General features: G+C 42.8%; 1 protein-coding gene across 2 annotated transcripts in view; it reads right to left on the bottom strand.

The window, feature by feature from the left end:
- Positions 1 to 13,032, bottom strand: part of TMEM131L (transmembrane 131 like) — a 300,995-nt gene that overhangs the window by 123,507 nt on the left and 164,456 nt on the right. For both annotated transcript variants that reach the window (XM_033940895.1, XM_033940905.1), the window contains exon 8: positions 8,907 to 8,972. In XM_033940895.1, the coding sequence (XP_033796786.1) occupies positions 8,907 to 8,972 (66 nt within the window). The remainder of the gene's footprint in view (positions 1 to 8,906; positions 8,973 to 13,032) is intronic.

Below are 13,032 nucleotides of genomic sequence, written 5' to 3'. Positions count from 1 at the left end.
CTTATAGTCAATGGTAATTAGTACCATATCACCAGATCTGCAATAGAAAATGTACTCTTGAATGTTTTCTCAAAATGTACTTTTTCTCAAGGCTAAAATGTTCAGACAACCAGATGTTTAAGATCGTAATGCTGGATTAGGTACATATATTTTCAATACAGTGGATAAATAGTGAGCAGATTCCCTTGAACACCAACTACATGAAGATACCCTGAAAAAAGCCACAGTGCAATGGCTGAAACGTTGGTTCCAATTACTCGGGATGCTGCAAGGATCAAGTTTTGTCTGTCATTAAGGGGTCCTTTTATTAAGAAGCGCTAAATGCTAAGATGCCCATAGGAATAAAATGGATGTCTTAGCATTTAGCGTGCACTAAATTGGTTAGCGCACCTTAATAAAAGAACCCCTAAATCTGCTTTCTTTCGGATGCGGTTTTTGAATAGATTTAAAACCAATGCTGTCTCCATCTGATTTTCATCTTGTAGTTCAGTGCTGTATTGCAAAGGTTGGATTATTATAATGCACTGTATTTGGGCATGTCATCTTCTTACAAGAGGTTCAGAACACTGCAGTGCGTTTAATCTTTGCTGGCAGTAAATTTGAGTATGTGACACCTTTACTATGAAAATTGCATTGGCTTGGGATTCAAGGATCTCCCATATGAGGAAAGGCTGAGTAAATTGCAGCTATACTCACTCGAGGAACGTAGAGAGAGAGGAGACATGATTGAGACGTTTAAATATATCACAGGCCGTATCGAAGTGGAAGATGATATCTTCTTTCTTAAAGGTCCCATGGCCACAAGAGGGCATCCACTGAAAATCAGGGGCGGGAAATTTCATGGTGACATCAGGAAGTATTTCTTCACCAAAAGGGTGGTTGATCATTGGAATGAACTTCCACTGCAAGTGATTGAGGCCAGCAGCATGCCAGATTTTAAGAAAAAATGGGATAGGCATGTGGGATCTCTTGGGGGGTGAAGTTGGGGGGTGGGTCATTAGAGTGGGCAGACTTGATGGGCCAAGGCCCTTTTCTGCCGTCATTATCTATGTTTCTACCTTTTAAATCTTAAGTGATGTTTAAAGTATTGGTATTGATTTTTCAAGCAATTCACCGAGGGATACAGTGGTAACTTTCGCATTCTGTGACATTCCATCAGCCTGTCAGTCCTTAAGATCGGAGAACACAATGTGTTTATTTGTTGATGAGTTACAGCATGTGAGGTATGCTAGTACCAGAGCTATGGCTATTTCAGTGGCAGGGGTGAAGCTTTGGAAAAATCTGGTTGGACAATTGAGAATAAATAACAACTTTCAGAGTTTAAAAAAATTATTAAAAATATGTTTTTATAGAAGCTTTTTAAGTGGTTAAGAAGCTGTGACTAAAGGAATGAAGTGATTAATGGAAATGTTATTTGTATATGTTTTATTTTATTGTGTTTTATACTGGTTTTTTTGTGTGTGTTTTTATACTGTTTTGGTGTTTGTTTTGTTATCCGTTTAGGTATAAACAGAATGTCATTTAAAAAAAAATAAATATCCCTCCCATTTGTTTTGAGGAGCAAATATTATCTTCTGTAAAAAACATGAGTCACGGAGGAAGTGACGTCATCGTGGCTCATGGCAGCCTAGAGCGATAGCTCCGCGGACCCCGGTGCTGTTTTTCGCTACCTTCGTGCGATTTTGCGTGCCTGCACTTCCCACATCTCTCAGCTTACTTGTAAAGCTGTTTGCTAAATTTCAATGGCAACACGGAAGAAACAAATGGACATTAAGGCGTTCTCCTTGCTGCTCTTGAATGGGCCGACTAAAGCTGGTTCCAAAATGGCGCCCGATCCGGCCGCAGCTGCGGAGGGTTTGCTTTCTGATGCAGCGTTGCCGACCTTACATCAGGAGATGCGTGGCTGGTTTCAAGAACTGAAGACTGAAATTACAGCGGTTCGGGCTGATATACATACCGTCGTTGCTGAATTGAAACGTGAGGTGGGTGAGATCGGGAGTCGGGTGGGAGAAACAGAGGTTGCAGTAGAGGCTCACAGCTCTGAATTAGCCCAGTTGAAAGGCAGGATTGCAACGCTGGAGGAAAAAGCTGAAGTGAGCACCCTAAAGCTGGAAGATTTGGAGAATCGTTCCAGGAGATGCAACCTTCGCTTTCGGGGTGTGCCTGACACTGTTTCTGATTCTCGCTGTATGGAAGTGATTGATCATATATGTATTCAGGCGCTAGAGACTGCTGGCTTACCTGTGGAAGTGGGGAAACCATTGCTTGATAGGGCTCATCGCATCCCTGGCCCTCGTGATGTGAACCGCCCCCGTGATGTCGTGGTTTGTTTTCATCGCTATATGGATAAGGAACATGTGCTTAGGGCGGTGAGGCGTTCTGGGGGAGCTGTTAAATGGGAAGAAGCGGATATTGATGTTTATCCTGATGTGGCTCCAGCAACCCTGGCCCGCCGTCGCACATATCGAGACTGTACCCGTATACTGCAGGAGCGCAGTGTTCGGTATAGATGGATTTATCCTATTGGGCTGGCTTTTACACATGCGGGCAAGAACTACTCTGCAATATCTGTGGCTGATGTTCAGTCTCGAATGGTGGAAGCGGGATTGATGACGGCCTCGGAAATGGCTCCACTACCTCAGAGGTCTCCTGTACCCAAATCAGGGAGAGGGCTAGGCTGGCAGAGAGTGGCTAGGTCGACTGCAGCACGTCGTCCTTTGGAAGTGGCTACGTCTTCGTCTCTTTGAACTTTTGTATCTGTGGGACGTGTTCTTGAGCTTTTGTGCTGTGTATGTTTATTTTTGCAGTGAGGCTTCCATTGCGAAGGTTGTTTTTTGGGTTTGTTCTGGGGGTCCCTTTGAGAGCTGTTTCTCTACACTTCCTGTACCGTGGTTTCCAGGTGCTTTGGTAGCTGGACCATGTGGGGTGTTGTTGGGGGGTTGGAGGGAGGGGGGTGGGGTGTTGGGAAGGGTTGTGACCGAGTGCTATTATGTGTGGTTGTATGGGAGTATGTTTGTATACTGTTTTTCTCAAAGATGCGATTGCAGGGGTTGGTTGACTTGGGTGCTTTGGAACATGGTATGGGTTTGGCGATGAGGTGCATTTATTTTTATTGTATAAATGGATAAATTTACTTTGCTGTCTTATAATGTACATGGTTTGAATTCTCCACAAAAGCGACGCTTGTTATTTAAGGAATTGAGTCGCCTGAATATTGCTGTTGGATTCATTCAGGAGACCCATTTTCAATCTCACTATGAGAAATTGTTTACTCACAACAGTTATCCTCATGTTTTCCTTTCCTCTAATAAGTTCCGGAAAAAGACTCAGGGGGTGGGTATTTTAATCCATAAACGTGTCCAGGTGGTATTGAGAGAGGTTGTGCGGGATGTTGAGGGCTGCTACATTCTGGTCAAGGCTGAGTTGGATGGCACCTTATATAGCTTACTGAATGTCTATGCCCCTAATGTTGGTCAGGGGGCTTTCTTTACGTTGTTAGAACGTGTGCTGTTGGATCATGTAGAAGGTACTCTCCTTGTGGGTGGAGACTTTAATCTTACCTGCTATCCTCAGGAGGATAATTCCAATTCTTCCATCCGTTATGCCAGAAGTGACAGAAGGGCTTTTTTGCGCTTTTTGCGTCGGCAGGATTTGATAGATGTGTGGCGCTATTTACACCCTGGCGCTCGGGATTACACCTTTTATTCATCGAAACATGATTCGTATACCAGAATTGATATGTGGATGCTGCCTCGTGTTGTTCTACCACGTGTCTTAGCCTCCTGTATTGAACCCCGTGTGTGGTCTGATCATGCTCCCTTGACTCTGGAGTTACAGGTTGGATTGGTTAGAGGTGGTCGTCGTTTGTGGCGTTTGAATGATTCTTTGTTGAAGGATCCCAATACCTTGGCTTTGTTGGAGGCTGGTGTTAAGGAGTTTTTTGTTTTTAACGACGTGGCCGGCATTAATGTAGCGGTATTATGGGAAAGTTTTAAAGCCACTCTTCGTGGTTGTTGTATCTCGAGAGGGTCGTATCGTAACCATTGTCGAGTTGCTCGTAGGTTAGAGCTGTTGGCCCGCCTCCGACGCTTGGAGAATGCTCATAAGAGAGCCCCGTCGGTGGCTGGTGGTGTAGCTCTGGCGGAGTGTCGGAGGGATTTACAGGAGCTTGATTTAGAGGGAATGGCTTGGGCCCTACAGCGACGGAAACAACGGTTTTTTGAATGGGGTGGTAGGGCGGGTCGCTTGTTAGCTACACAGATCAGGCAAACACAGGCACAGCATTCTATCACACGGATTCGTAATGGGTCGGGACAGCTTTGTACAGATGATGCGGCAATTCACCAGGCTTTTTTGTCTTTCTATCAGACTCTGTACTCTCCGGAGATTGAAGCTACGGAGGGGGAGATCGATGCTTTTCTTTCTGGAGTAACCTTGCCTTGTTTGGCGGAGGTTGATGCGGATTGGCTCTCTTCCCCTATTCAACCCGCTGAGGTGGTGGCGGCTATACATCATTTAGCTGCTTCTAAAGCACCGGGTGTTGATGGTTTCTCGCCTTTATTTTATAAGAAAATGGAGGCTTATATAGTCGCTCCTCTGACAAGATTGTTTAATTCTTTTTTGGAGGGGGATTGTTTGCCGTATTCGTTTCGGCAGGCTGCGGTCTCTCTTCTTCTTAAGCCCGGGAGAGATCCCCTCCTTTGTGGGTCCTACCGCCCTATCTCGTTGTTAGGAGTTGATTATAAGCTGTTTACCCGTATTTTGGCAGTCCGTTTGCAACGTTTTTTGCCTTTCCTAGTTCATGGTGATCAATGTGGCTTTATTTCAGGGAGGCAACCTGGTGATAACATACGGAGAGTGTTAGATCTTATTGGAGTGGCCCATCAATATTCTGTTCCAGCTGTTTTGTTATCTGTAGACGCTGAAAAAGCCTTTGATAGGGTTTACTGGCCGTTTATGTTAGCAGCTTTAAAGCGGATGGGCATTTCGGGAGCTTTCTTGCATTGGGTGACCTTATTATATGCTGCTCCGGAGGCTTGTTTAAGGGTTAATGGAAGATATACCGCTAATTTTTCGATCCGTAGAGGTACTAGGCAAGGGTGCCCTTTGTCACCGCTGATTTATGCGTTGGTTATGGAGCCTTTAGCAGTTGCTATACGTGAGAATGCAGATATTCAAGGGATTGTGGTGGGTGGCGAAGAACATAAGATCTTACTGTATGCTGATGATATTTTGTTTACATTGACCCGCCCACTTCAATCTTTGACCGAGGTGCTTCGTGTTTTGACTATGTTTGGTGTGGTTGCTGGCTTTAAAATTAACATTGAAAAGTCTGAATTGCTTAATGTTTCGCTTCCAGAATTGTTGGTAACGGACTTACGTGCTAAATTTTCGTTTCGATGGGCGGCTAAATCCATTAAGTACCTTGGTGTGCGTATATCTCGAAGGCTCTCTGATCTTTTTGAATTGAATTACCCTCCGTTGCTACGGACTGTGTTTGCGGATCTGGATCGCTGGGAAGGATTAAGGTTGTCTTGGATGGGTAGGATTAGTGCTTTGCGTATGAATGTGTTACCTCGATTTTTATATTTGTTTTCCTGCCTGCCTCTCTCAATTCCTAAGCAGTTCTTACTTAGGCTACAACGGCGGGCTTTTGCTTATATTTGGACACGTAAGCCACCTAGGGTGCGGAGGGAACGTATGTATTGGGACAGGTTACATGGGGGAATGGGTGTCCCTGATTTTTTTACATATTATTATGCGTCCCAACTGCAAGTGTTGTTCCATTGGGCTTATCCCTCCCAACGCTGGGTATCTCTAGAACAGGCCCTACAGCCGACCTACCCATTGGCAGCATTGCCTTGGCTATCTTTTGAGATCCTTCGGGATTTGCAGACTGGGGCTTCTTATGGGATGACGTGTACTTTGCAGGCGTGGAGCCGGGTCCGACGAGCTTGGTTTCCACGTCAGCGCTATTTTTATGCTACTCCCATTAGATTTGCCCCTGACTTTTTGCCTGCTAGGGATACTGGGATTTTTCGGCGTTGAGAAATGGAGGGACTTCGGGTCCTGGGTCAATTAGTAGTGGGTGGACATTTGGTACCCTTTGCTGCCTTGCAATCTTTATATGATCTACCCACAACGGATTTTTTCGCCTATGTTCAACTTCGGGATTTTATGGTGAAGAGGGTGATTCCTGAGTGGGAAGGGGCGGACTCTGCTTTTCTTCAAGTTTTTAGGATGGGATCTGGAGTGGGCCTTATTTCACGTTTATATAAAGCTCTTTTATACACCAGACCTCAGGCTCGCACATATGAGCATCGATGGGAAACCTTGTTGGGAAAGACCTTTGATTATCAACAATGGGACCGCCTTTATGGTACATTACTAAGAGTTTCTTTAGCGTCCCCCTTAGTTGAACAGGGTTATAAGATGCTATTCCAGTGGTACCTTACGCCGAAAAAGGTGCACCGTTTCTATCATTGTGGAGATGGGCACTGCTGGCGTAACTGTGGGAGTCTGGGCACTTTTGGGCATGTTTGGTGGGATTGTGCTAAGATTGTACCTTTTTGGAGGATGGTTCAACAACTGATGATTGATGTGTTACACTTACCCATTCTATTGCGTATGGAAGTATTTTTACTTAATTATCCTTTGGGGAGTTTGGATGTTGATCAGAATCATTTTGTGGCCCTAGTTGCTACGGCGGCTAGACTTACTGTGGCTACATATTGGAAGCGTGCCTATTTGCCTTCTCGTGCTGATCTGTTAAATAAGGTTGACCAAATTTATTTGATGTCTAAATTGACTGCTTTGAATAATGATTCCTGTGGTACGTTTCATCGTCAGTGGTCTAGATATGGCTCCTGGAGGGGTCTTTTTTGAGTTATCCTTTTTTCTTCTTCCTTTGTTTAAGACTTATGCTGTATCACTTGGTTGGGGGTGGGGGGGTTGTGTTATTTTATGTGGGGGAATGTACTTTTGCTGTTGGCATTCTGCCTGTGTACTGTTTTTCATTTTGTTGAATAAAAAAATAAATTAAAAAAAAAAAAAAAAAACATGAGTCCAGTTTGCTTGGACTTGCTTCTGGCTCTAGCATCCAGAACTAGTGTCTGCTGATTTTCCAAGGCTACTTCCGAAGAGCTGAAGTGCGGCAGCTTGGGGAAAGACTATGAACAAAGCAGGAAAAGAGTAAGGGCGGGGAAGTTATCAACGTAGGCTACCATTCATGTTATTTAATTGTTAACTCTGGTTATTAGTAACTAAGTCTCATTACATAAAATGGGATCTGTGCTAAAATAACAGTAGCCCATGTTGATAATGGCCCCCTAAACGCAACTAGGAGTATTGATAAAAAGAGATAAATGAGGGTCTAGGTGACCCGTCAAATGTGCGCAGGACAATTGTGCTCCGACAATTACGCACATGACAAATGCACGCATTGAATGCGAGGTGACCTGTCAAATATGCTCCTACAATTGGATATAATTTGTCTTTCTGAGGGTTATAAAAGTAACCTTCTTTTTTGAGGGGTGGGGGGACCCTCCATTACACTTAAAATTAACTTGCTCTCTGGTGTTAGGGTAAGGTTTACATGATGGTTATGGGAATCCTTTACATAAGTGGTTGTCTGGAAGGCCCTGATTTGCTCAGACTCCTCATGCGCCTCAAGCCCCTCCCAAGGGACGGGGCCTGCCTTCCAGATATCTACTTATGGCAGATTTCACAGGGCGCAATTGACAGGGCAGCATTGCCGTGCGTGCATTTGTCCATGCACGCAATTCTCGTGCGCGGATTTGTCGGTGTGCCATTTGCCTAGGGCCTAATATATTTATTTATTTATTTTAAAATTTTCTACACCACCTAAGACCTAAGTGGTTTACAAAGTAAACACACATAATCATGTATACACACAATCAGTACAACATTATCTACTGACTCCTCCAAAGTTGTCTAACTTACTAAAACTAACACATGGCTAACAAGACTTCAATAAAACAGATTGTCAAAATCTGAAACATAACTACCTAGTAAAATGCTTTCACAAACAAATATGTTTTTAATTGCTTCTTAAAGAACATCTTGTCTTTGCATAGCCTCAAATATCCTAGTAAAGCATTCCATTTCAAAGGACCCGCCACAGAAATGGCTGTTGCTTGCATCTTTTTGTAATGAGTTTCACAAAGCACCTCTATTGATAGCCTCATGGCAGATTCTGATCTTAACGTTCTAGAGGTATGTAATGTTTCAAATACCTGCTTTAAATATACCCCCTCCCCCCCTTTTTACAAAACCGCACTACAATTTTGAAAAGAAAAAAAAAAGGGGGGGGTGTGTGTGAATAATCTTAATCAAGCACTGGATCTGGAACTTTTTCTAACAGAAAATGTAGGACTTAAATATAATTGGCAACATTATCATTATTCAATTTGATCAATCTAATTAAATATTATAGCTGTAGATGGAATCCAGAGAACCAGTTTAAACTAAGGAGTAGAGAATGACACGGGGACAAACTTTTCCCCATCCCCATGGGAACTCATTTTCCCGTCCCTGGCCCATTCCTGCAAGCTCCGTCCTCATCTGTATAAGCCACAACCACTTGAAAATCATAAGTGTTTGAAGCTTGTGTGGTTAAGGCAGAGCTTACAGGAATGGGGCAGGGACAGGGACAAAACTCACAGGGACGGGGACAAATTTGTCCCTGGGTCATTCTCTACTAAGGAGTCAGATTCAGTTGCTAAAATCAGGCAGATGCAGTTTGATTTCTCTGTACCGCTTTAAAACTTGTTACGGTACTGTATTTTATTCTGCACCCATGTTTTCCTGTGCTCACAGGCTGTGCACATACATTCAGAACAGAGGAAACACTGCTGCTAAGTTCCAAAAAAGGCTCAGTGCTGTACCTTTGGTTCGCAATGCAGAGCCCATTTCAAACGAGCTTGTAATAAACTGGTATTAGTGATTTCTTCCTGAAAAATAAAAAGGAGAGAGAAAAACCAAACACTGTAGTTTCACAGAAAAATCTTTCTTAGAAGAAATCTCTGGATCTGATGTGACCAGAGGCCTAAGATAACAAATCATCCAGTTAACTTTTTCTTTGTATATATATCATTCCTTCTTCTGTACTCCTTCCCTAGCTGTCTCCAATGACTGCCTTGGTGGCTTATGAAACTCTTACCAACCTCAGGGAATAAAGGATATTTCTTTCAAGAAATAATCTGAAAGAGGCCATCACAATGACAGCAGCTGACTTCAACAAATTCACAGGCCTGGGCCCTACAAAGCTCTCTAGAACTAAAGTAACAGAAATGTGAAACTAGATTCCCAATATATAGTTGCTACATGTTATAGATTAGAAATCATTTTTAAAGCCTGTTTCTTCCAGCTATGCTTTTCAAGACAATTTTCATCTAATTTAATCCTTCCCTCAAACTTTTGCTTTCTCCTTCTTTGTACCTCTCACTTCCAAAATGCTGTGGCGCGTATGATATATGGTGGGCGGAAGGTTGACCATGTAAACTTCATTGGTGTTGGTGCTTAAAGTCATTCACTATACCATATTCCTTGGCATCTAACACAAGTAATGACACTCCGCCAGCCATTAAGATCATTATGGTCAGAGGAAGCAATACGACTGAACTTTCACAGGTGCATGATGAGAACACAAGGGCACCTGCAATTTCTAACAGGTCCAGTAAGAGCACTTTTAGATATACAAAAATTCAAAAGAGAATTGAAAACTACAGGTACTCTATTTGTGGAGGCATTTAAATGAATGAATATCGGCAATTTATGAGGTTTCTGGTTTTATTATATGAAGATGATTAAGAGAATGTATTTGTTTTATGGAAGATATTATTGTATATGATTTGCCTGTCTGTTTTAATACTGTGATTGTATTTTAGACGGGTAAGAAGTTTGCTGCTTATACTTTATTCTCTCACTTTCATCAATAGAGAGGGACAGATTCCAACGTGCACATTTCCATGCTGCCATACTTCGAGCCTCTGACATGGCAGATGCTCCCCTCCCCCAACTGCACACTCTACTGGCAAGAAAAGAGCAAGCGCTGAAATATGTCCCACAAGAAACAGGCTCCACCACCTCCATGCTCCATTTCCCCCCACCTTGCTGCTTTGTACGCCTGGAATAAACTTCTTGAGTTTGGGTGTCATGTTCTTGCTCTGGTCCTTTTCAATTCCGGCCTTAAAATGTAGCCTTTAGATCTTAACTCCTCATTATCCTATTCATATCCATATTGGTTTTAATTATCTCCCATAATAAATGAAACTCCCCTAATTCTCTCATTTGTCCATTATCTTGAAAAGAATCCTGTGGAAGTATCTGTGGTGGATCCTGAATTGATCGACCCATACGTCATGCGATGAGGGGGAAAAGCCCCACCCTCCAATATAGGTGGTGGTGTGTGGAATTTACCAGAATGAGAGCGAAGAGTTGGAAAAGTGTCCCAGTAATAATTTTATCTTTTAATCCCCTGTTTTATCAGATATGTTTTTATTAAATTTATTGTAAATAACAAAGGACTTTCTTTTGGGTAGGTCCTATAGTGCAGCCTCTCTCGATAATCTCCTTATTCCCTAAGCCCCATCATGTACCTTACGATCTAACATTCAAAACTTACTTAATATCCCATCCATAAGTGAACTATTCTACACGGGCAACACTATTTTCTCCATCACAGCCCCCTCCCTTTGGAATGCTCTACCATCAGATATCAGTCTTGAAAACACCCTTGACCAATTCAGAAGCAAATTAAAGACATTCCTATTTAGAGATGCCTACCAGCTATAAAAAAGGGATGTCGTATAAACACTCCTGGCCAAACAAAGTATTAACCACGAACCGCTATCCCCTCCCTATTGTTATCTCCACCCCTTTTTACCTCCCTTTTAGTTTATTTTATCATGATGTACTTTACTTATCCTTATCCAGGGGCCCCTTTGTTACCATATGTCTTTGTCTGATCTGTCCTTGATATTTTAACTATGAATGCCTCCTCTTTCTTTTTTTTTCTTTTTAAAGTTTAGTATTATAAACCAGTGTTCTTCAACCACCATGGACCAGTGCCGGTCCACAGAAATTTCCTGCCAGTCCACAGGGCCAACACGTGCATCAGGCCCAAAACAGTGTTCTTCAACCGCCTGTCCACGGTGCGATCGATGCAGCATTATCTTCGAGTCAGCTCCCTCTTCCTAACTGATTCAGTGCACAAAGCCACAGGCAGTGGCTCCTACGGGTATCCTGGGCCTGAACCGGAAGGCTTCCAAGATGAGGCACGGGACATGCAAGGTGCAATTAGTACTATTATGGGGGCGGGGTCTGGGGTGGAGATTGGGTAGAGATTGGCGGGATGTGGCCCACGACTTAGCCCAGTGTTCTTCAACCGCCGGTCCACGGTGCAATCGATGCAGCATTATCTTCGAGTCAGCTCCCTCTTCCTAACTGATTCAGTGCACAAAGCCACAGGCAATCCCGATGAGGCACGGGACATGCAAGGTGCAATTAGTACTATTATGAGGGCGGGGTCTGGGGTGGAGATTGGGTAGAGATTGGCGGGATGTGGCCCACGACTTAGCCCAGTGTTCTTCAACCGCCGGTCCACGGACCGATGCTGGTCCACAGAATAATTATTTTATTTCTGCCGGTCCATAGGTGTAAAAAGATTGAAAAACACTGATATAAACTGTCTAGGTAACCTTTGCTAGAGAGTATATCAAATTTGTAATAAACTTGGCCATACCAAAATGATAAATAGCACTAAATGGTAATATAGGATGCTGGTAGGAGAAAGCTTAAAAAAACAAAAACACAAGACTTCAGCAAAGCACCTTCATTAAAAACTATTACTGGGTTTTACTAAACTGCACTAGAGGTTTTTAACATGGGGAGTGTGTGGTGCAGGGGTTAGAGCTACAGTCCCAGCATCCTGGGGTTGTGGATTCAAATCCCGCACTGCTCCTTTTGACCCTGGGCAAGTCACTTAATCCCTCAGTGCCTCATGTACATTAGATAGAGTGTGAGCCCACCGAAACAGATAGGGAAAAATGCTTGAGTACCTGAATAATTTGTAATCCGCCTAGAATTGCAGGATATGCGGAATATAAATAATTAAAATGAACAAAATGAAAAATTAAAGTAAATGCTCCGATGCTCATAGGCAAGGTGATCCTGAAACTGCTTAACTATAATTATAAATTGGAGATTTTGCAGGCTCTTTGCGCAGACAAGACACTAGGAACAACAAAATTCAAAGATTTTATTTTTGCAAGATTATTCAGCCACGGTATCAACAGCTCACTGAGCTTTCTCACCCCTTTGCGCACAACTGATTAAGCTTAACATGGTTTCAGCCTGCTTTATCCAGCCAAATTGAGGATTATGCAGAATGGCACCCCAAAACTCTTTGACTTGGCACAGGCCGCATAAGCCTACATTGCCACGCTTCAGCCCCCCACCCCCCAGGAAACATGACTTGGATTTTGATCGCAGTTTCAGTGATAGGGCATGTTTTTTCTCTTGTGGGGAGTGCTTACTGAACAGAGCCTTTGTTTTTCTTTTTTATTCATTTTCTTTTGGAGATACGCAATTCTTTTGGTAATTCCTATAATTTGTATTCCGCCTTGAACAATATATAATGTATAATGTACTCGAAATTAATTTTCCTATGAACTGTTTTCCTACCTTCTTCTACTTTATGTTTATAACCTAACTAATTTATTTTTCTCAAGTACTTTAGCAAGAATGTGAGCCTTTGGGACAGTCAGGAAACTCTAAGTACTTTCTCTTCATCTTAATTAATTTTACTTATTGCATTTCTTCTGTTTCTACTGTAAACCGCTTAGAACCTCACGGTACAGCGGTATATAAGAAATAAAATTATTATTATTATTTATCTTTTTCACTTAGCTGGCAGGGATCCGGGACCGTAACCTATAGCCTGATTCAGCCTCTATGGAAGGGGGTGACTGCCCGACCTGTGGGACATGGACTTTTGTGCTTTATTAGTGT

This window comes from Geotrypetes seraphini, chromosome 1, assembly GCF_902459505.1.
Source record: "Geotrypetes seraphini chromosome 1, aGeoSer1.1, whole genome shotgun sequence".
Taxonomy (NCBI): domain Eukaryota; kingdom Metazoa; phylum Chordata; class Amphibia; order Gymnophiona; family Dermophiidae; genus Geotrypetes; species Geotrypetes seraphini.
This window is presented reverse-complemented; position numbering and strand designations above follow the sequence as displayed.